This window comes from Athene cunicularia (genome assembly GCF_003259725.1).
Source record: "Athene cunicularia isolate RWA chromosome Z unlocalized genomic scaffold, athCun1 chrZ_part2, whole genome shotgun sequence".
NCBI classification, from domain to species: Eukaryota; Metazoa; Chordata; class Aves; order Strigiformes; family Strigidae; genus Athene; species Athene cunicularia.
Window position 1 is genome coordinate 14,393,312 of NW_020799143.1, and position 24,866 is coordinate 14,418,177.

Consider the following 24,866-nt stretch of genomic DNA (forward strand, 5'->3'; position numbering starts at 1 on the left):
GTGTGTACCCAAGAGACAGTTCTTTTATGTCTAGGTGAGGCAAACAAGTCAACTCAGTGATATGTAGTTTCCCCTTCTTGTTGTGTGAAGTATTTGCTTACATGCCCATAATGTTGCACAAATCTGAGTTTCTGCAAGTCTGTAGCCTTTTTCTAGATGGTAAAAGAAACTTATTTCAGAAGAAGTAGTGAAGATTAAAGTTGCATTCAAGTCAACTGCTTGCTGTTAGTGAGCTTAATTTTTGTAGGTGTTTTCAGAAGACAATATTTTACTTTACAAAAAGATGGGAAAATAATTGATGATATCACCTAATGTATAGATTTGTTGAAGCCCTTGTGTCTTAACCAGAAATAAAAGGAAGAGAGTGGTAAGAGACTTGGTAGTGTATATAGTTGTAGCACTACAGGTAAATCAAAACTAACCAGTGTATGAGCATGTATTGAAGTCCTGGGCAAAAGTGATCTGCTTATTTATTTTATCCATTTATTTTGCACCTGCTGTGATTAACCCCAGCCAGCAACTAAGCCCCACACAGCTGCTTGCTTGCTCCCCCCTGGTGGGATGGGGGAGAGATTTGGAAGAGTAAAAGTGAGAAAACTTGTGGGTTGAGATAAAGACAGTTTAAGAGGTAAAGCAAAAGCGGCTCCTGCAAGCAAAGCAAAGCAAGGAATTCATCCACCACTTCCCAGTGGCAGGCAGGTGTTCATCCATCTCCAGGAAAGCAGGGCTCCATCATATGTAACAGTTACTTGGGAACACAAACACCATCACTCTGAATGTCCCCTCACTTCCTCCTTCTTCCCAAAGCTTTATATGCTGAGCATGACATCATATGGTCTGGGATATCCCTTGGGTCAGTTGGGGTCAGCTGTCCTGGCTGTGTCCCCTCCCAACTCTGAGGAGCGGAACAGGTCTTGATTGTGCAAGTGCTGCTCAGCAGTAACTAAAACATCCCGGTGTTGTCAACACTTGTTTTCAGCACCAATCCAAAACATAGCCCCATACTAGCTACTATGTCGAAAATTAACTCTATCCCAGCCAAACCCAGCAGACCACTGCAGAAGCATGTTTTTGATGTTCATTCTAGTCAGCTGCCCCTGCACAGATCTCAGTGTGGGGCTTTTATGCTGCTAACCCACCAGTGTGATGGAGGGACAGAGGTTGTGGAGTAGCTCTTGGCTTGCTGTAGGGATCTGCACCTTGTTTCACACCTGGACTGGGCTCACTGGTCCCTGGGAAGAGAGCCTGAAGCAGAGTAGCATATTGTCATAGGCCTCCTTTAGGCCAAGCTTTATCACTTCTGTGCCCACTAAAGGAGAAATACGGAGTAAGAGAAGAATGTTTACTCTTTCTCCTGCCATCCCTCAGATTTCTCCATCTTGCTGCCTTCCTACGTGTCAGAGCCTATCTTTTATTCAGCTTTAGGCACGTGCTGAGTGAGAGAAGGCATTTGGATTTAGGCATCACCATGTGAGACACAAAAGCAGCCAGGCGTAAAAGCTAGTAGGGGATTTGTTTAGGTAAATATAAAATCAAGATATAGAGAACAGCACGGGGCATGAAGTGTGATCACACATGTTAGCACTTTTCAGAGCTAGTAATAATTTTTTTGGCTCTAATCCATTTCTTACTGAAATAATTTCCAACTGACTTCAAATGCAGTTGAACACTTTAAGAAATCATTCTAAACCTCCCATATACTTCTAGCATATTAGGTAGAAAAGATCAGATTTTTGATTTGAAATTAATGGTCACTGAAGAGCTTATTGCCTGTGGGATACCTAAGCAGATTCTTCAGGAATGGATATTTATATTTTGCAGAGTCCTTCTGAACAATAGCATCTCCTGTTGGCTACATCATTTAGTCCTCAAGCTAACTTTCTGTTCACTTTCAGTATTGTATTCAATATGAGGTTTTTAAAATTGAAAAAAATAGCTATGATTAATTTTCCTTATATAGTTTAGCATCATATTCTTTAGACTTTATTTACAAAATTTTCATTGATAACTTCCTGTCAGTACCATTGTGATCTATAAAAATGGACAGAACTGTCAGTATATTTGAAGGGTACAAGAATTTCAGGTCTGCTCTTGTAAATACATATTGTAATTAGATTTCCCTGTGTTTTTATACTTATAAGTGCTGTCAAGTCATCAATGTTCAGTGCCAGTATTCAGTAACAATAGAGAGTGAAAGTGTGGAAAGGGGCCATGCTGGCAGGACTGCTGTCCATTACAAGTTTTACCTAGAACAGCAGAGGAGAAAATGTTAGTTACAGTTCAGCGAACATGGGAAAAATGGGCTTGATGTTAATAGCAGGCTCAGTGCTCTTGCTTGTCCATAATGGTCACTTCTGCAATAAAAAGTGATCTTTTAAAGTAGATCATGATCCAAGTAAAATTCTAGTATCCACAGTATGCTTGTGTGTTTTTTTATTTGGTGTTTTGTTTTAGTTTTAATTTTTCTGGAATCTTCTTCATATCAAGATCCAATTTTTGTTGAGTTTCGTTGGGTTTTTTTTTGTGGCTTGTTTTTTAAAGGTGTTTACAAGTGCCAAGTCTACAGGGAAAGAAATGGGGATCTGCTCTTGAGGTCAGAGCAAGGTCTGCAATTGCCATGAGCTGTGGAGCATATGTTTCCATGTTAGCTCTCTGTGCAGTGACATGCAGAGGAGAACTGAGGAAGAAATGGTGGTAAGTCAATCACTGAACTGCATGAACCCACAGGGCAATTCCTGTTAGAGGCAGTCTACTGGAGGCATGGCTGCAGTAGTGGCTAGAATGTTACTTTGAAGTGGGAAAGCATTTCACTTCCTTGCTTACCGAATAAATCATACATGCAAACACCATTTGCTTCATCTTTGTGTACCAGAGGAAACAATGACTCTCCTGGATTTTACATTAGATGATTCTAAATGTTGGATTTTCTATTTCCGTTAAATTATTTTTTGGCTTTAAGCAACAATTGTTCAGTAAATAGTCAGTGGTATAATAATTAAATTTATTAAAGTGGTAACTACAAAGAGCTTTTTTCCCTTTTAATTTTTTTTTTTTAAAGAAAATCAATATAAAGTTTCTGTAGGTTGAGTTTTTTAGGATGTGTCTTTTCTCATTTGAAGTGTCTTTGGTAGCATTAGGTGTGCTAAAACATAAAGGAGAAAGACTGGCGTTTACTGGAAAGAAAGATCAAAGAGCATAAGGATTGTGCAAAATAGAGATCGATTTTGTTGCTCAGTTTCCTAGGGAATTTCAAAGAAAATTTCAGGCCCTGCTACTTCTAAAATATTTAAGATTATGCAACTATTGGTCAGCTTACTTTTGAACTAATGAACATGAAAGAAGAATTAATTAGTTTTTTCATCTCTAGAAAACTTTAAATATAATTACTGAAATTAATACACAGATGTCTGGTTTACATTAAAGGAGGGTAAAGAACTAAGGCTAAAACTTTGTTTCATTGCATAATTTACCCAATGCCTTGAAGATATCATTCCTCTTGTTCTGCTGGTTCAAGTTCATACCTTCTCTGAACAATGCTCTGATGTAATTTCCCATGACTACACCAATTGATACTGAGAACAAACCTACTTCTCTGGCTTCCCTTTGGGAATACGGGAAGCTTTTCAGAGGCTTCTGCTGCAAGTACGTTGAAGGGATCCAGCAACCTCGAGTCAGTAGCTGTCTCATCCTTGGTAGTTCCTATGCATATCTTGGGGTGCTGTGAGTGTCACACCTTCACACTGTGCATTGTAACAGTCTTCTTAGCCGCTGGTTAGCTGCTGGTAATAAGCTATGGCATTTGGCCACTCTCTTTCAAGTGGATGCCTCTGGGCTATTGCTGAGTCTTGTGACTGATGACGTTTTTTCTGATTTTCCTTGCCCTGCATAGATGGCAGGCAGGTGGACAGGATAATATAGGCCCACATCTTCCCCTCTGCAAATTGGTGGTTGGCCCTCCTTATACTTTTTCCTGAGAGCACATGATGTATGTGTGTAATATTACCATGATAAATGGATGTATTTCAGACCTTCAGAAGTCTGCGTGATATGCTGTGCTGCATCTCACAATATTAACACATTGAAACCAGAAGAAATTCAAGTCAAGGGTAAAGAAAATAGATAAGTGTGTTAATGCAAAGGGCAGCACAGAAAGGGTGACCCTGGCTTGCTCATGCTACATATACCTTGAGTTCTATTGAGACCAATACAAGACAAGCTCTGAATTCTTTATTGCACTTCAGGAGTTGTGTACAAGTTTGAGCTGCATAGATTAGCATGAAGCGGTTCTTCTGTGATGTGTGAATAGCAGCTTGCATTGTAGGCTGAGATGCTAGCCTGAGACTGCAAAATGCTGTGTGGTGCATGCTCCTTTTTCTTTTTCTTTTTCCCTCCTAGCTGTTAATTTATTCAGCCTGCATCAGATGTGAAGTTAGTGGGGCACTTGACCCTTGCAGAATTAAGCTCTGAATATTTGAAAATAAAACCAGTAAGATTTGTGGAGTGAGGATGTGTAATAAATAACTTAAAAATACAGCCTTTTGTAGGAGGGATCGCCTAAAGCCAGCCTTTGAACTAGCATTTTAAAAATGCAATTTGAAATTATATTGAACTTTATTATTTACTCAGAAGGGTTTAATAAACTTCTCAAAATTATTCTCACATGTTTTTGAAAGCAAGGAAAAAGTTGCGATGGTAGCCTGGAAGTCTGTGTTGCTAGCCCAGAAGCTGGCATTGCTGAGGTGCTAGCAGTATGTTGTTTGATGCTGGTTCTGCTGCCACTCTCAATGCTATGTGCTTTAGGCATGGAACACCCTGAAGTGAACAAGTACTGGATGTTTGAAGGTTAGTCTTTCTTTCCACCATCTCACTGGTAAAGCTGGTGTAGAGCAAGCCTCAATAAACTCTGTTAAGACAAAGCTGAGTCTGTTACTGTATGCAGCCCATATAGTGCCCTTGTAAGCTTTCACTCCCCTGTTATCTGGCATGCTTCTGCTTTCCTCTGCCCTGTATACTAGTGTCCTGGCAGTGGAGACATCTGCCTGTCCTGGGCTGGAACTCAAATAACTGGCTGGGGGGTACAAATGTTGTCCGTATTTCTTTCATGGTTATGTTGGACTGTGACTAATGGTCAGAATAAGACCTTGAATTTTCTGTGATCTTCTCTGAGAAGCCAGTATAGGCAAGAAAGTTTTCAGTTTGCCTTTTTTTATTTGCTCTGTGGTGCTTTGGGCCAGCGTGGGGATAGGGTTTTTCTTAGTTTAGGATGCATGTAGGAAAGAACTAGTGTACTTCCATAGTTAGGTTTCTGAGTGGGGATGAGATCTGGCATTCAGTCCTGCTGCTCTTGGCTGTTTTATTCTCTTTAGAAGTAAATAAATTGGCCCTTGAAAAGAAAACAAATATGTAACTATATTACTTAGATGTTTTCCATGAATGTTCTAGGCAACTATGAGACGTTCTTGTAAGTAGACAAATTTCCTTAATGCAGCTTCTTTCTGGAGGAGTTTGGTTATATAATACGCATGGGGTTTTTGCATTGCCAGAAGACAATCATAACAACCCTTAATGAGATGAAAAATTAGTAAGAATCTACCTTCTGCAGAGGGGCTGATCCATTGTTCAAGCTAGTGTGGAGCAAGACTGTCTTCCTGACTGAAATACTGGCATTAAGTGGATAGAATGGATGGATGATTAGATTATCAAGCTGCATAATACAACTAAGCCCCCAGAGGTTCTATTTGCTGTATTTTAGGGTGTTCAGTGCTACATAATAACATAATAGAAAAGGTTTTAGAAGTCTATAGTTCCTCACTATGCCAAGATGGGCATCAAACTCTGAGGAAGTGGAATACAGCTTTTTTTTCACATGAATAAAAAAAATTAGTAGGAAGGCAATGGCAGAAAACAGACAAAACTTATTTCATTAAATCTAGGCAATTTGTTACTAGAATTTTTTATTAAATGTACTAAAATTTATGAAATGGAAAATATTATCAAATGTTTATCATAGATTACCAGAATAAAGGCTATTTGTACACTTGATACAGCATTCAGACAGCAGATATTTTTCTGTAATGTCTTGTTCTTGCAGTTGCAAGCAATGTATACAAATTCACAACAAAACAGGTTTTTGGGAGTTTATATTTTATTGTTTGAACTCATTAAGCCATCTCAATAAAATGTGGTGTACTCCTTCCTAGATCAGATACAGTGCTGTAATAAATGTATTCATTTTTTTCATTTAAAATTTGAAATCTGCGATGCAAATGACCTTTAGATGCTTGCTTTTTCACAGTCTAGGCAGAAGAGTCTTGCATTAGGAAAGCTGAAACTTTGTCCTTGACATAGATTAATATCTTGGTGTTCAGGAGAAAAGCTGAGTTGGGTCTAATTTTTGTAGTCCTGGCAGGATGCTGTTGAAGGCTGATTGTTTATTGATACTCTCTTGGTCTCACTAGTTCATTTGCTATGTGTCATACACCATATTTACTATACTTTTCCAATACTGCCAATAGCAAGCATATGGAAATCACCCCCAAAGCTTCAAGATTGGCATATAGGAAAAGTCAACTGTATTTACATAATGTAGTTTGCCTCCTTTTTTTTTTTTTTTTAACTTTCTGGTGTTTTGAGGTGGTGGGTAAGTTTGTCTTAGCTTGGGGTGCATGTTTTCCTTATTAAAGTTCAAATGGGTTCTTCTTCAGTTTTATGTCAGCTGAAGCTTTATGGAGTAGATCAAATATCACAACAATTTTAATGCAATAATGGGAGCCGTCATCATCAGTCCTCTAGTAATCACACCTAACACCAAGTGTTGTGCAACAGGAGACAGACGTTGTAGGGAAGGGTAGGATGGCAGCTACCTGTTTTGAGAGGTTAAAACCTGCTCCTATTGTGCCATTTGTTTTGGAGTATCATGGTTTTTCTTTTGGTAATCAGAGAAAGAAACTGAAAAAAGTACGTGAATTTTTAAGTTACTGTTGTCAGTGTCTTTTTTCATGTGCACAGTGTAGTTAACTGATACTGTTTTTGCAAGTAGAAGAATTTTTATGTTTTACCTTTCCGGTAATTTCAAAGCTCTCTGGCAGAGTCCATAGTTCAGATGAGGGAGGGTGAAGTAAAGTGGGCAATGTTCTAATTAATGGCCACAGAAAGTCTAAAGTGGGTAGGAATTGCCACCTGCTGTAGGCAGGATCTGTTTTCTGTGTCTGTTTCCTTCTTAGCTGAGCTTTTTTTAGGGAATTTAACAAATACAAAATTAATCTCAAGCATTCAGTGCATGGCTCTGAGGATTTCCCTTGTTTCTGCCAGGAGGGAGGAGCCACCCAGATTTTTTCCCCCTGATGTAGGGTAAAATTAGAAAGTTGTGCTGCAGTAAGATGGGAACCACAACTGTCATATAGCTGGGGCTGACATATGGGTTCCCTGTGATTTCAGGGGTGGGAGTGTGCAATTTCATCCCAGGGCAAGCTGCCTGCCTGCCTGCCTTCTGTTTTACTCTTCTGTCATAAAGTTATTGGAAATGGGTGTTTCCAGTGCCAGTACAAAAGGAATATCCATGACCCTTATTCTTGGTGCTAGCTCTGCATCAGCTATTGAAGGGCAGGGCAGTAGGCAACAGTGCAGGAAAATTCTATGTTTTGAAAGCTTGAGTGCAACTGTGTCTGTTTTTCTTGAGGTCCACAGAGTGTGTGCAGCCTGTGCATAAGTTCCTTTCATACTTTTTGGAGAAAGGATATCTAAACTTTACAACTATTCAGAATACCAGAAGCTGTTGGTGAAATTTTACATAATTTTAAAGGATGATGCTGAAAAACAAGGTAGAGTTTGAAATAGATTCTTGTGTATGTATATTGTAAGAGTGTAGTTTGGTAGGTCTGTAAAAAGTTTTACCCGGTGTGATGCTTCAAGTTGGCTGCTCATAGCTGTTTTAGGGACTTAATAAAATAATGATGAGACTACGTTAAAACTTTTTGGGAAAATCTGTGCTTAAAACTTTGGGATGCGTTTTGATTTGTGAGAAAGTAGATATTAAATATGACAGCACATACATATTTTAAAATAACAGTTTTTGAATGCTGTCAAATAGATCATGGTCCTTCATTACATCTGTTTGATCAAATGAAATTGTTCTAGATAGATAGCTCTTTTTTTGGTATTTTTATTTTAGTAACAATGTTCATGGGAAACTATGGTGATCCATGGTGCTATGCTGACAATATAAGTGAACTGTGATTTTTTTCAAGTTAGTTTTGTAAAGCTTGTAATTGAGTAGAATAAACCAGCAACAGAATCTGCAGATTTTCAGCCTTTTTGTTAAAGCTTTAAATGAAGATTGGCTGCCTTGGCTAAAGACATGCTGCAGAAAAAATGCAGTTATTGAGCTTGACCAAAGATAAAGCTGTCTAGTATGAGACATAAATCAGATAAAATTGTATATTCCAAATTATACGTACAGACAAATGATCTAATGGTCTTATCTAATTTTAGAATCCTTTAGACCTTTTTCTTATATATTTGTTATTTCTCATTTATTTATATATAAAGTGTGTATGCATGTGTATAGACACATAACCATAAAAAGTATGGTGTGTGTATGTGAGAGGTATCAAAGATGCATTATAGCTAGAAACAGAAGTGCCTTTTATTATCTAAAGACATGATGATGGTCAGCATTTTTTATCTATCTGTCATTGCTATTATAGGATCTTAAATGAATATTCCAAGCCTAATATCTGATGAACTCCAAGATGGCTATGTATGGGTAGGTACTGCAGAGACTCAGTGGGGTCATGTTTAAATAGGTAGTCATATGTAGAAATAAATACTGGCTTTTAATTATTGAAATACCTTTCAACTCCACTGTGAAACTGTGTCCTTCAGGAGTTCATTGCTTTCGAACAGCTGTGCACTGCTAACCATGTAAGCCTGCTTTCATGCCTTGCTTATAACTCCATTAACCTTACAGTCAAATGCTCAGTTTGGAAGCTGATGTTCATTTACTTGTGGATTTCTGTTTTCTGTTGAGAGAAGGTAGCCAAGCTTCAGAGCATATTGGTTGTTGGGTATCTTGATGTGCTCTTCCCACCTGTGGCAAAGAGAAGGATGGGCAGGACTGGGAAGGGTTAGAGAAGACCAAGTGGTGGGATGGGGCAGCACAAGAGCGGCGTGTTACTCCTGCACTAAGATTTTAAATGCCTTGGAAAAAAAGGGGATCTTCCACCATATCTAGAAGAATACATCCTGGTTTACTGGGTCTCATGTGTCGTTGGTATCGTTATGCTTAACTCTGATACTCTCTCAATTGATCTAGGAGTCCAGTCCTTTCCCTAGGGCTCTTTGGAAAACTCATGAAGATGTGTGGGTTTGGGTTACTGACAGAAGTGCATTCAGTGGAGAAGTCTTCCCTTGCTTCTCTGCCATCCTTCTGTTTCCTGCTCACATGTACTTAGAAGGGTGCAAGTGCACTGAAATGTCTACTTGCTATCTTGCCAACTCCCATGCTGCCTTGTTTCTTTCTTTATTTCCCCAAATTTTTGCTTTGCTGTACCAGGCAGAAGAAGAAATCCAGTAAGTTGCCTTGTGCTGAAAGACGAAGGTGCATTTTCTTCTTTGGTGTCATCCGCTCATATATTTTACTTCTCCAGTTTTGAAAAAGAGGATTATTATAAAATAATTGTGTACTAAGTTTTTGCAGTTAGTTTTGGCGCAGCAGATAGGAAGCTGTCAGAGCTTTGCTTGTTATAATCTGCATGTCAGCCTTGTGCTGGCTCTAGTGCTTTCTTAAGAGACTTTTTAAGATTTTTTTTTTTTCATGTAAGTCTGTAGCAGCCATAGATGATCTGGATGAAGAGAATGGAAAATGTAGCCTCAGTCTGCTTCCAAGTGACAAGAGGCTCAGCACAGAACTTTAAACATTCAGAAGGGAGAAAAAGAAACTTAACTTTTTATCTTGAGATAATATTCAGATCTGTTCACACTGTCAAGTTTCCCAGATTTTGTCCTGACATTTGCTGTGGTTCTACTTTAAATGAGACAGGAGTGTAAACAGAGACATTTCTGATGCAACTGGTAACCTAGGAACTAGCTGTACAATATATTTGTTGATTTTATTGAATGTTGTAATATTCGACAGATCTCCCACCCACCTTAATCACCTCTGTGAGTACTGTGAGTAGAGGACTTTATTTCCAAAAATTTGCTTTGGTGCTTAAATACATGTAAACAAGGCATTTTCACATTAAAAAAAAAAATAAATCATGTTAGAATTTGACTTGTCTCAAGACACTTGCTTGGGAGAACTATGAACTTCTTAATTGTGTACAGAATGTTCTTCTTAATGTATAGCTTTCTTATCTGACACTACACGTAGTAAAATGAATACATGAGATGGTGTTCAGTATCTTCCTCTGGTCTTTCCTTATTTTAATGAGTTTTGTGTTCAATTGCAATAGGCAATGTGGGTAGCTGAGGGAAACTGACCTGAGTGCATAAATATCCTCTGCATCATATGAAATAAACTGACTGACTTTACAATGCTTTTCTTAAATGCCAGCTACTATGGAACATGTCAGACAACTCTCAGTGTTTAAACATACATTCTGAAGTCTTTTTCTTTTTTCTTCAGTTTCAGCAGAGAGCTAAAATGTGGTAAATATCAAAGACAACAAACTGTGCCCTGAATAGACATATATAGTGTTTCTGTGAGGTCAGGGTTTGCACTGGGAAAAGTGAGTTGTCATTTGGTGTGTAATTCAAGGCTTTACTTTCCAGCTACTACGTGTAAGAAATGCTTGCAGTGTCCTAGGATTTATTTTAGTGGTGTGGATCTTGAAAGAGATACAAGAGTAACTACTGCTAAGAAGAATCAAGTGTGATGAGTTCCCAGCTTAGTCAAAAAGTATGCATTTTAATAGTGTGTAGATATGTTCTGTGACTCAAAGATGTAGAAAACAGACCAATTACTGAAACTGTAAAAAGCTGGCTCACTTTGTCTTTGCACTCTGCTGAGTGCGTGGGAACAGGCAGTCTGGGCATGGGACAGAAAGATAAAGATTAATCTGACCGAGTAAGGGAGAAAAGTAAGGGGAAAACAATTCATTGGTTATGGGACATGTAAAATGTATTGCTTTATTATATTCTTTTTTTGTAGCTATGGCTAATGGAACAAGCCTGTAGAACCCTCTGGATTTTTGCTAGCCATTATTTAATAAAATGTGTTGTGTGTTTTGTGGTGATTCTTATAAGAAATTCAGAAATAATTTTTGTTTCAAATCTGGATTATATTTAATTGTTTTTAAAATAGTTTAAAAAAATACTTAACGTAGTTGCAATTTTGTGAGGTGATGATTACAAATGCAAGGGGAGTTCTGACTGTGCTATCAAATGGAAATCTTATTTTAGGTAGTGCTAATGAGGCAGTTCCTGTGGCTTTCAAGGACCGAATGACCTCCAGAAAGAAAGAGAGAAAAAAAATCAATCCATCTCCCCCCAGTACAAAAAATTTGCTAACTAGGAACTTTTTTTGTCATAGAGACAGAAGCTTGTATGACACAGAGAATGATTTTCTCCTCTGATGCCAATAACTGGCTTTTATTAAATACCATTGGGATGCAGTGTTGTAGGCACTATGTCTGAGGAATGCTTCTGGAGGATTTCTTTCTCTAGTGTTTTCAGTCTACCATAAATTTGCTTTTCTGAAGATTTGCAAACTGGGGAGGTCCCAGTTGACTGGAGGTTTGCAAATGTGATGACCATCTATAAGAAGGGCCAGAAGGAGGATCCAGGGAACTAAAAGCCTTTCAGTTTGACCTCAGTGCTGGAGAAGGTCTTGGAGCAGATCGTCTTGAGTGCCATCACATGGCATGTACAGGACAACCAGGTGATCAGGCCCAGTCAGTATGGGTTTATGAAAGGCAGGTCCTGCTTGACTAGCATCAATTCCTTTTATGATAAGGTGACCCACATAGTGAATGAGGGAAAGGCTGTGGATCTTGTTTACCTGGAGTAAAGATGTAAGTAAAGTCTTTGACATCATTTCCCACATTGTTCTCCCGGTGAAACTGGCTGCTCATGGCTTGGATGGGCACACGCTTTTCTGGGTAAAAAACGGATGGCTGGGCCCAAAGAGTTGTGATGAATGGAGTTAAATCCAGTTGGTGGCCGGCCACGAGTGGTATTCCCCAGGATTCAGTATTGTGGCCAGTTCTGTTTAATATCTTTATGAATGATCTGGATGAGAGGGTCCTGTACACTCTCAGTACGTTTACAGATGACACCAAGTTGGGCAGGGGTGTTGACCTGCTTGGGGGTAGAGAGGCTCTGCAGAGAGACCTGGACAGGCTGGAGCGATGGGCTGAGGCTGAGTGCTGGTCCTGCACTTGAGTCACAACAACCCCATGCAACACTACAGGCTTGGGAAAGAGTGGCTGGAAAGCTGGCCAGCGGGGAAGGACCCTGGGGGTGTTGATCCAGCTGAATATGGGCCAGCAGGTGACCAAGAAGGCTAATAGTATCCTGGCTTGTATCAGATACTAATAGCCACTTGTATCAGTGGTCATCAGGGACAGGGAAGTGGTCTTACCCCTGTACTTGGCACTGGAGAGGCTGCACCTTAAATACTGTGTTCATGTTTGGGCCCCTCACTACAGGAAAGACATTGAGGTGCTGGAGTGCAGAGAACATCCAGAGAATGGTGATGAAGCTGGGAAAGTTCTAGAGCACAAGTTTTATGAGGAGCATCTGAGGGGACTGGGGTTGTTTAGCCTGGAGAAAAGGAGGCTGAAGCGGGATACCTTATCACTCTCTACAACTACCTGAAAGGAGGTTGATAGCAAGGTGGGTGTAGATCTCCCAAGTAACAAGTAATAGGACAAGAGGAAATCGTCTCAAGTTGCACTGGGGAAGGTTTGTAAAATTTCTTCACTTGAAAAGGTTACCAAGCACTGGAACAGGCTGCCCAGGGAAGTGGTTGAGTCACTAGCCCTGGTAGATATGCTCAGGGACGTGGTTTAGTAGTGGACTTGTCAAGTGTTAGGTTAATGATTTGACTTGATGATCTTAAAGGTCGTTTCCAATGTAAACCATTCTGTGATGTCTAATCTTACAAATTTAATCTTTGTTCTCCTTCACAATAAGGATCTAACAGCTAGGAGTATTACAAGGAGGGAAAATACTGATGAGAGGTTTTTCGCTGTGTGATTATTTCTGACAGGAAGATATATTTATGCATGTGTGTCTAGTTGAGCAGTTTGGAAATAGTTTTTCATGGTAAAATTATTCTTTTAGTTTGCCCAAAGAGAGTAAAGGAATAAAACATTTTGCTGAGTGGGAAATGACCCAACACGATCCTTCAAGTTAGAAAATTTCTGCAGTCAAAACACAAGGGGAATGTGCGAAAGCGTAATGTGATATTAATAAAGACTAAACTGGTCTTTTCAGAAAGGAGTGAGTTACTTTGGGCAGGTGAGCAAAGTAAGTATTTGAAAGAAAAAGTGTGTTGATGGATTCTAAATTAGTAAAAGGTGGGAGAGATTTTTGTGCATCCTCACCCATACAAACCTTTTTGGATATCCTCAGAAGGTGTTATGACAAATGTCCTCTGAGGCATTAATGATATGATTATATAGTATGACTATTGGACAGTTCAAGGGCATGGAGTGGTGAGGATTCCTCAGTTAATCAAAAGTTTTTATCTAGGCACTTATCACATCAGATTAGTGAATGGCTTACACTTCTAGCTGATTCACTGGGAACTGTTGACTTCATCAGGGTGGTGGGAGTCTTGTGTGTGAGGAGACGTTATCTGTGATTTGCAGCACTTGTGGAGATTCAGTGTGCCTCAGAGTTGATACTGTCAGACCACAGACTACACAGCTGGGTTTGTGATACTGGAATAGTCCACATAACGATGGGTCAAATTACCACATTTAGTCATATATTCTGTTTTGTATGTAAGCTCTTAGCCTGGGACATCACTCTAATAGCCTTTCAAATGGGCCTTAATCAGCAGTTAGGAAATATTTCCCTCTAGGGATTATGTTCCATGATCTTCCTTTTCCTTCTTCCTCCCTCCTACCCAGTGCATGCACACCCCATATCGTGCTTGCAATTATTCATGCTGTATTTCCCTATGAGAGAAGAACATGTGGGGTTACCCCAAGCTGGTGGGGTGAGGGAGAACAGCTGAGGTGCCATTACCAGTGCTTACAGGGGCACCAACTGCCCTATTGTAACAGCAGCTCCCATGCTCTGGTCATTGCTTGTTCCAACTTGTCCTTCTCTGCTATAGTCATACTTTCCTACCTGGTGTGGAAATGACAGTGTGGCTGTTCTTGCATGACCCTCACCATGGTTGGTGTTCAGTACATTCAGCTGAGCTCTGAAATATAGCTGCAAGGAGCACTCTTGTCCCTCACCAGTTGTTTTTTTTAATGGGAGCAGCTTAACTAAGCTGTGTCACACCATGCCAATTCTCTCTTCTGCCTGTCCTCGGGGAAGCATCTCATTTGGCTAGAAGTATTTTTTGGTTGTTTTTCTTTTTTAGAATACTTTTTGTATAAAAAGGGCATGCTGCTGTGTGTCTGTTACAAAACGTGTAGTTAAAGAACTGTACTTGGAGCAGAATATGGGGAAGGCCTCATTTTCGATATTGCACAGAGCTAAGGAAGGATTTCTGACCATCACCTGTACTGGGGAACATTAGGTGGTTTTGTCAAAATCCTGATTTGGCTTTTTAGGTTGCTTTGTAGGTGGGGGCTGAGAACTCATTCTTGAAATCTCTCATCTGCTTTGCTAGATGTGGTATGATGGTGTGTCCTAGCTGTATCTTCCAAGTTAGCTTTAATATTGAGGATGCAAGAGAGAAATCAGCTTTGCTGATTGCTGGATATTGAATAAAATGACAGATTTATTGACAGAAGCACTCAGTTCCTTTTAAGAAATCAATAGTGCCTCAGATAGCATCACAAATGCTGTGCTAATGGAAGCTGTTACCAGAACTGAGTGGTTAATGCTGCAAGCCTTCTGTGAGGCTGTCACTTCAGCGATGTAAAACCTAAATGGCCAAGTGTTGCCCATATGCAGAGGATGATGAGCCCTGTAAATGAATATTACATTTGTGGTTTCTTCAGTGCCTGCCAGCCTGTCTGGTGGTGACTTTTGAGAACCGCAGTATGTGAAGAATAAATATTTCTTTTTGTCATTTATAATTTACTCATGGGTCAGAGGAATTTACTTGCAGAATAACACTGAGGTTGAGAGCTGATTGTGTGAAAGCTGTTCTATATGTTCATTCCTGCTGTCCAGGTTCTACTGTGTAGTAGAATACAATTTTCATTTTCCATATGATTTTGTATTTATGATAGTTTCCATTGCATGGGACTAGCATTGTGTAATTTTTCTATGCTATAGCTGTTTCTTTTTCCTCTTCATTTATTATTTGACCACTATCATCCTACAATAACCTCTAATTCAAGAGAGGTCAAAAATATGCTACTGTATGGAGAAAACTGACCATCCTGTTGCAAAATAATATTTGTTGGCCCAAATGAAACAGTAGGAAGAGTTCGGTTTGTGTGTTTGTTTTTTATTTGTTTAGGGATTTTTTTAAATGTAGTTCTGTTAATTAATATATAGCACTTGGGGCTCAACTTACAATTAAGGGCTCAGAAATTTGAGTTTAACGATGGGTACCTTTATAAAAATTATGTTCTTCAAGACCCATTCCAGGTTAGCAAACAAATTATTTCTGCTGGATTGGGTGAGTGATGTAGTTGCTTAGAAACATCTGGACATATGTAGGTAAAACCTTTTTACAAAAGCTAATTTTATAACATTGTGTAGTGAAATAAGTGAATTTATACATAACAGAATGTATTTAGAGACACATTAAAAAATCCATCCTCTCCTACATTCTAGATTTAGAAAATGTTGATACAAACTACGGTTAGGTAATTGACTGTACAGAATGAAGTATATAATTTGCAAGATGTAATTGATACAAAATAATTTATGGAAAAGGACTCTTGTAGTTAAGTTAGTGTCAACTGCTTTATTGCAATGTCATTTTTTTTTGTGTTTTTCACTAAAAATTATTAGCCTTGATTTTTTTCCCCTTTGTTTCATGTTAGTAGATACACAATGAATTCCTCACTGTAAAGAAAAGAAAATTCTGTCATAAATTCTTTGCTTCTAAAATTGAATCTGCCAGTTGCAAGTTGGGATTTTATCAGCGGAAGTTTGTTGTCTTTTTTTATTTTGAAACTTTTAACAACAACAAAAAAGTAAATAACATCTGGCCCTTCTTACAATTGAGAAAATTTTCCAGTTAAATGCTGTATAATAGAATTCCAGTGTATTTTCAAGTAGCTTAAAATACCAGAGGGTGCTGATTATGAGCAGGAAGGAAATTTTAATTGTTCTTTGTATTTTGAAGGCATTATACAATGTCCAGTTCTTCTGAAATATCTGCAAAAGGATATTCCAATTTCTGTTTCCAAAGATGAAGCAAAAAAGACAAAGAAGTTGTCTCTCTGTCTTGTGAATAGTTACTGTCATTTGTAATCTCAGTGAATCCATAAATCCAAAGAGCTGTAAGAAACTTGCCCAGGGTGTTGGAGGTTGTCAGGTTTAGGGCTGGCCCAATGTTGTCTGTTTGGAGCTAAGCCCATTCCACCTCACTGCCTTTGATTGCTGCAGAATGAGGATTCTGTTCTGGATGTTGCTATTTGGTCATGGCTTAAAAATTAATGTAGAAGATAGTGAAATTCAGGCATGCCGGGTTGCCTGCCTTCTCTGTGCCTTCAGCCCTTGTCCGTATTCAACTCCATGGGATTGATATTAAATCGGTCCTGTTCCCATAGCACATGCCCCAGTCCAGTGGTGATGTATAGTGAACTATTTTGCTGTGCCACTAGAAACAAATGCAGATGTGATGACAGCTGTCCCAAAACTGACATGGACTGAGAACTGCTCCCAGATGTCCTTTTACAGCCACACTTCAGTGTACAAGAGCAGACCCTGATACTGAACTATAAAATAATTGTCAATGAAATGGAAGATGTGTGCCTGTTGGGATTCAAGATACTTCTCTCATGAAAAGCCTAGGAGAAGTATGATCTCATCACTGGAGGAGGATGTCTGAAAAGAAGCCAGAACTGTAAGAGGTGACAGTCGAGGAGGCAGTTAGCTCTGTAAATCTCTGTTGCTTTTAATAGTTTTTGTAAAGTATGTCAACAGAACTATACTATTTCAGTTTTCAATGGTTAAAGCTGCTTTTTGAATTACATTTTTGCCTTGGAGGAATTTCTTCATTTTGTCTGTTCTTCTGAGCTGGTTAAATTTCATTTTGTGGTGGTATTATGATTATTCTTGAATTCATGTATTTAATTTTTTTACATCCATATAACTTCAACATGCATTACACACTAAATAAAACAAGCATACAAAATCAGACATTATTCTTGCCTTGTCTAAGAGCCTGAACTTTCCATATATTTAAACAGAAATACTGGTTTAATTGTGGTTTTAATTTACTTTTCTTTTTTGAGTGGATTTACACTTAAGTATGTGAGCAGCTTTACACAGAGGGTCACTGTTGGGAACTGTTTGCAGGAGTAAAGACACTCGTGGGATGAGGATTGAACTTCCTGGCGCAAATACACGCTGTGTTTATGACCCTGCACTGCTTCTTAGTAATGTTAGTGGCTTCCTGATGGAGATAAGCACAGCTGGCAGGACTTCAGTGGTTAGATAACAGAGCAGAAGCATTGTGTTTAATCTGCTTTTGACTCTTGCTCTTCCTTGTGACGACATTCAGATAAATAGACACAGAACTCCACAGTGAAGCAGATGCAAATAGGGAAGACATTGCGCTGAATGCAAGATTTTAACTGCTGTAAATGTCTTTCCTCTCAGTTTCAGAATTGTGAAACAGCCACAAATGGTTTGTGGTCTCATTTTATGTCATCAGAGAAGGCTTAAATTGGCAGAACAAAATACACTCTCCCTTGCTTTTTAACTTGCACAGAGAAACTAGGAATAAAAAAAGAAATCCTGAAAGCAAACATGATATTGGGATTAGACTGAAACTGCTCAAGACCCATACAAATTTTTCTTTGGATTAGTTTCTGTGTAACAGAGGAGTTACCAATAAATTGTTTTAATCAGTCATAAATTTGCAGTTGCAGAAATGGAAGCCGTAATAGTAGTGCCTGGTAGTGGAAATGGAACATCTCTGCAGTGTCTTACTTGGTTCCTAGAGCTAGAGAAGAAGCTCTAGTTGTCCTATGAGTCCATTAATGGAGGACTCTGCAGGATCATGTCTTCATGTTTTATTGGAGTGGAGAATGTCCCTTGTTTGGCTTAATACTTTTGCAACAGCTGCTAGTTTAATTTGATACATACTTGATTCAGTAGAAAAGAAAAAATTTGATCCAGCTTAAAAAGCAGAGTTTAAAGTTATTTTTGCAAGCTCACCTTCTGTGTTCACGGTTTTTGTCATTTACATAGCATTATATCCTTTGCATATTTGTTGGGGTTTGCTGTGTGGTTTTAGTGGTATTAAGGTCAGATACTCAAATGTAGCCTTAGGAAGAACATACCCATCTTGTCTGTGCCAATTTATATAAGCAAAGAGAGAGGTGGTCTTCAAATTATTTATAGGAATCTCCGAAAGCGTATTTTTGTGTGAGTGTGTTGAATGGCTACATTATAGGACTTTGTTTAAGGCCATTTTAAAAACCATTCTTCATAGAGTCTGGGTTACAAAATTCTGAAAGAAAATATATCTCAGTTGAGATAGCCAGATGTTGTATTTGAGTTACTGGACTTAGAAAAAAGTGGCTTGTTTAATGTGGTATTCTTTCATTGAAAACAGTGTATTGATTGCGATTTAAGGCCTTTGGTTCTCTTACTTGCACACTTTTGTGATTCTTGTTTCTGCCTGGGTTGGTCTTCTCGAGAATAGTTGATGACTTCTGGGTGAACTCTAGTATAATTATCAAAGATTTCAGCTGTGAAGCTTTTAAAAATCTGACTTGATTTTTGCTCTCAGATTCTTGTGGTTTGTTGTTGACATTTTTTAGTAGTGTTTTAAATAATGGCCTTTTTTATGATGTAATTTTTTCATGTTCTGTCAACATGCTGAAATGTGGTATAAAAATATTTTTCTGAATTGCTGCCAAATACTTATTGGTGTAGCAGGTTTTGTGGTTTGGTTTTGGTTTGTGTTTTTTTTTGTTTGTTTGTTGTTGTTTTTTTAATTGGAAAGCTGTATGACAACTGTTTGAAATTTCAGGCAATGTTTTATATTCATTAGTCTGTGACCCAAATCCATTCCTGTGCTCTGTTGTGGATGACTGGCAGTTCCTAATTTAATTTATCCATATTCTGTCAGAAATGAGAATAAACTTTGGATTTAATATATTCTTTTGTACTATAATATGTAATAAGTGTATCAAAGAACACAGGAGATGAGAAAGATCATCGGATTCTAAGGCTCAGGAGAATTTGGATCATTGTTAGAGACATGTAGATGTTTATGGATGCTGTTTGCAGGAAAAAAATTAACAACCATTGCCTACCCTTCTTGCAACAATCTTTATTATGAATTCGGACTTCAGGTGCTCTGTGCTACATCAAGTATTTTCCTCTCTGTATCAGTTATGATCTGTATTTTTTCAAATTTCAGGTATTTAAGAAATGCAATAACAGAACATTTACAACAGTATTTCTTATGAGAACACGCATTACATTATTTATGTGCTTATTTAGCCATTTTTATATGTCTTGAATAATTTCCAGTATCTGGTAATGAATCACATGGAACTTGAAGCCTGACTGAGTAGCACTATTAATTGAAGTGTGTACTAACCAAGAGTGAGGTTATTAACTAGTTCCTTTTATTTATCTGTGCAGGGCTTAAGGATTCCTAGAGCATGAATTCAGATGGAAGCTTTTGTTCCGTTGCACTTTTTTGTTTGGTTCATTTCCATCGTCTATCTTTCAAGCAGGAAAACTAGGGCATCAGTTCATTTTAGAAAGGGAGCATTGTTACTGGGTTGAGAAACACTGTATGTGTCTTAGTCCTTTATCAGATTCCTCAATAACTCAAAAAACTTTTATGATTATTTAAGTGGGTGAAGCAAAGTGCTTTTTAAATGAATGGATTAGAACGTGAACCTACAGACATTTAGTAGATTAGTAGATTTGCTGGCTGTTCTTCCAGTAACAGTCTCTAATATCAGATGAAGGTATGACTAGTTTGGTTTCCTCATCTCCAGTATTTTAAAAATTCAGTCTCTTTTGTACACTGTTGTCAGTAAAATATATTTTAAGGTTTGACTGTACTTGAGTCATCTAATAGCTGTTATTTGACAGTTCTATTTAGTTCATTGTAGATTAATCTTAAAACTGTGTGCAACTTAAATTTCATATCTGTGTTCAAATTTTTTCCCACTGCCTTTGTATTGAAATGTCACTGTAAAATTTTGTCTTAATATTTTGATGTTCTTGCTTATAACATAGTTAACAAAAGTTTGGAGACACTTCTAGATTTTAAGCTGGAAAATACTTCACTGAGATGACTGTGTAAGCGTAGACCTTTTTTTTTTTTTTTTTTGGTCAGTCACAGGGAGAATGGCAATTTTCTTTTCATACTTTCCAATCTTTGATATCAGCTTTGCCTTTTGAGGAAAGTTTTCTCTATGATGTCACTAGCATGCTCATACTTGTAACTAGGTACAGCAAACAAGTCTGGTTTTGTATGTCCTGAGGCTGAAAAGAAACAATTACAGAAGGAAAACTGTTACAGTTATGTTACAGGGAAAAAGATAGAAGTGCAGGGTGCAAAGCATGAGGTTGAGTGAGCATGTACAGAAAACGAAGAAATTAGGTTAACATTCTTTGACACTAGCTGTTTAAAAATAGGAAAACAAAGTACAGAAATACCACGGTGCAGACAAGGCAGTGACGTTCTCCAGGCAAGCAGCAGCATGTGGAAGAATAAAGGACACATGGCGAGGGGTAAATGCTTAGGAGATACAAGGTGGAAGAAGAAAGTTGTGGAAGTAGATAGCTTACACAGTAGGAAGAGAAGCAGGTACACCATGTCTAGGAAAAATAAATTTGTAGAGAAACTGGCAATTCCATTGTGGCTGGAAGTGAATTTGTGAGAAGAGAAGGTCCATGTGGCAGGGAAGAGGATGACTACAGGAGCTCCGTCACACTGGAAGGGCTGTGCAGCTCTCTGCTGGTGCCTTAACAGAGGCTGCTTTTTATTCAGCTGATCTGTTTGTTCAGTGATAGGAGCGAAAGGGCAAGCAACTGTATCAATGTCAGAATTCCTTATTAATCGTAAAGATAAGAAAATAGAACATTAGTTCACAAATTGTATTCTTTTCTAACACTCCAGTTTTGAAACATGTCTCTTTTTTTTTTTGTGGGAAGCAGTGAGTCTCACTGGACACTGGTGGTCTCAAGGCCACATTGCTGTTTCTGCCTTTTAGAGTATGACCTTGGACAGGTAACGGCACTGTTTTTGCCTCAGCTGCTCCTGTGTGAAATGCAGATGATAATGTCCAGTTTTGTGAAGTACCTTGAGAAATGCAGGATCTGTATGTTCTTTTTTGCCTAGCTATGGTGTTTATGGTTTAAATTGCCTGTTAGCTTCTTAAAGAAGGGTTGGATAAGGCATAGCATTAAAGTTTTCAGGGAGTCATTTGGAGGAACAATTAAAAATTTTTTTTATATAATGTGACTGTACCTTCTGTGTAGTTTCATTTAGTAGGCAAAGAGCTAAGTTCAAGTTATTCCTGTCAGCAAAAAGTAGAGTCTTGCAAAGTCACTAACTGGTCCACTGCAGAGGCAACTCAGTGAAGGACAAGGGTGGACAGAGAGAAGGAAAGATATGCACTGACCGGACACTGTGACATATTAAAGCACCTTTGTCTGCTTAGAACGGACTGTTTTAGGAGAACAGCTTTAGCCCAGTGTTAATACTGACACACATCACAGTTCAGAAGACAAAAAATCACATTAGCTGGGTCAGAAGAAATGTGAAAATTCATATAGGTTCTCAGGCAGTAGATTAAGGAGAAATGAAACAGTATTGGGATTGAAAAAAGCCTAGATAGAGAATGAGATTTTAAACTAAACATCATGTATACAGTAAGTTATCCAGTGACAATGCAAAGATGAAAACATCTCTTTCAGTCATTTGGGCATTTCTTCCTTGTACTATAGTGCTGTTTGGGACTTAAGGATCAGGTCTCTCTTGCCATGGGCATTGTGTAAAGATCCAGTAAGGTACTCACTGCTGCAACTGCTTTCAAAATTGGGGGATACAAAAAACCACACACTGTTTTGAAATTCCATACGTCAATGGGTATCTCTTATGCCATTATAGCATCAGGTTATGGTTACTGCTAATATAGTAATGTTTTAAATGTGCAGCTATTAGAGTAGCTTGAGTTTTCCTGAGGCAGGAGTAGTGATATTTTCTTAACGAATCAATTGTGAATGTACAGGGAGTATATTGATCACTAATCTCCTGCATGCTTTAGAGGAGATAAATGCTCAAAGCCTTGTCCTCATCTGAATAACAACAAATTTCATCTGCCATTTTCCTTAACACTTTAATTAGATTTTTTTTTAATATTTATAGACATCAAGTTCAGAATACTCTGAATAATGTATTAATTCTTTCTCTTTTTACAGAGGGAAACCAAAGGTCAGTTTCTCATAGAACACATCTGCAACTATTACAGCTTGCTGGAAAAAGACTATTTTGGCATACGATACGTTGACCCTGAGAAGCAGAGGGTATGTATATGAACTCTGACTACGTTTGCTTTTAAGTAAAGCTAAATTGGATTTTTATTTTTTCTAATAAGCAGGCAACTTATAATGCAAAGTTAGGTGTCTCTGTGGGTTTATACTCTGGCTGTAATCCATAGAGGTTCTAAGGTGACATTATAAAATTAATTTTCCTCTTATGTATTTAGTTGCAAGTAAGTTGATATGTTCTGATTTGTGTAGTTTCTCTGGGCACTGAAGCTAGATAAGATCTATAGGCATGGCTCAGAGGTAGCACAAGGTAGCTTTAGGCTCTGGCAGTGCGCTGGAATTTGGGATTTCTGTTTTTCTGTAGTGTAAGCTTTTTGGGAGATATAGGCAGGAATCCTATTGAGTTTAACTGCTAAAAGCAGCCATTCCACACAAACAGCCATTCTATTCCACTTTTCACAGGGCACATGGATTTACTTAACTGTAATACACAAAAGACATGATTTGTCAGGTTGTGGAGGATTCTTCAGGTTAGTTTTCCCTGTGAGCATCTCTACAATTGTACAGTCAAATTTACAGGCCTGTGCTCTAGGCTTTTGTGTGGACAATGATTAATCATCTCTACTAGGTGGAAGGTAGTCCTGTGGGTTGTATTCTGTAGGTGATTTGCGGCTTCTACTCCGCATCTGGTTTCAGATGCTTGTTACGGTTTGAGAGTAGGAAGTGATGGTCTGTAGAGGAAGCAGAAGTCCTCAGACGGTGAAATTCAGAACTGCTTCTTCACTGTGTGGTCCTGCTGGTCTCAAGATTAAGACTTAGATATGACTTTAAATGTCATGTGGCCATATACTGGCATTTAATCTTTGGAGACGATCATCAGTTTGAAACTGCTGTTATTCAGGAGAAGAAAAACATTTTGCTGAGTATCTCTTGCTATACCGTAATTAGTTCTGTCACCCCTTCTACTCAACCTCATTGAATTACAATAGAATTACAATAGCTTTGCAAAGCTGCAGCAGGTTATTTGCATTGCATCCTCTTTGTATTCTGTTATTCTGACCAATGTACTTAATTCTTCCCAATCATTAAAATTGTAGAGGTGTTCACGTGGTTGGAATTGATAGGAGAAGTAGGTGGAGTGCTGGATTAGACTGTCATTAGGACTTAATAAATACTTAGGGTTTTTGGGCCTTTCTCTGACAGTTACTCAAAAATTGCTACAGAAAAGTTATTTTACGTAACAGCAATCAAGAAGGGGTTTTTTAGTAAGAACTTTATCGGTTTTTTTTGGCAGAATACTTTAAAAAAATGATGCTTCAGAAAAAAACTTTAAAAACCCACTCCCACTGGGATGCCTGTTAATCATACTTTATGTGGTTCCCATGTTTCAAAGAGCTGTTGACTATAAGGACAAATTCACTGCAGTATCTTATTCTCATTGGCTATACAGTTGTTTTCACATCTTGTAGCATAGCTCATTCTGTATTAGTTTTAGGGAAGATTATTGTTTATACTGAAGCTTAATTTTTTTTCTTGGTTAGTAGTAAAAGACAATCTGAGAAAATATGTATGTTCTTACCTGAAAAATCTTAGCTCTCCATTTACCTTTTATTTTATATCTCCATTTATTAAACAACTAAGAATACTGTGGCTGTCCTGTGTAGTGATGGCTTATATCAACCAGCCCACTCTTCATGTGAATTTTATTAAGCAAACTTCCCAAGCTTCCATTTTCCATACATACATTTTAAAATGCTGATTTATAGTTCCTTTCACATTTATAAGCATATGGATCATTTATCTAGTTGGGTATTAGTTGATGATTTTAAACTCTCATGAATTAAGACATTAATTATAAGGCACATTTCTTTATACAGACTTAAATGCTCTGGATGATGAGTTGAAAGCAATGTACATTTTTCTCTTAGGTTTATTACAATTCATCAGCATAAGCTGTTTTTACATGTATTATCTTCTGTTGTCCCTTTGTCCTGTTCTTTTTCTTTTTCTTTTTCTTTTTCTTTTTCTTTTTCTTTTTCTTTTTCTTTTTCTTTTTCTTTTTCTTTTTCTTTTTCTTTTTC

The 24,866-nt window shown here is 38.1% G+C and overlaps 1 protein-coding gene across 1 annotated transcript in view; it reads left to right on the top strand.

The window, feature by feature from the left end:
* Positions 1 to 22,158: 22,158 nt before the first annotated feature.
* FRMD3 (FERM domain containing 3) overlaps positions 22,159 to 24,866 on the top strand; it is an 82,156-nt gene continuing 79,448 nt past the window's right edge. The window contains exons 1-2 of the mRNA XM_026866043.1: positions 22,159 to 22,167; positions 22,717 to 22,821. Coding sequence (XP_026721844.1) covers positions 22,159 to 22,167; positions 22,717 to 22,821 — 114 coding nt within the window. The remainder of the gene's footprint in view (positions 22,168 to 22,716; positions 22,822 to 24,866) is intronic.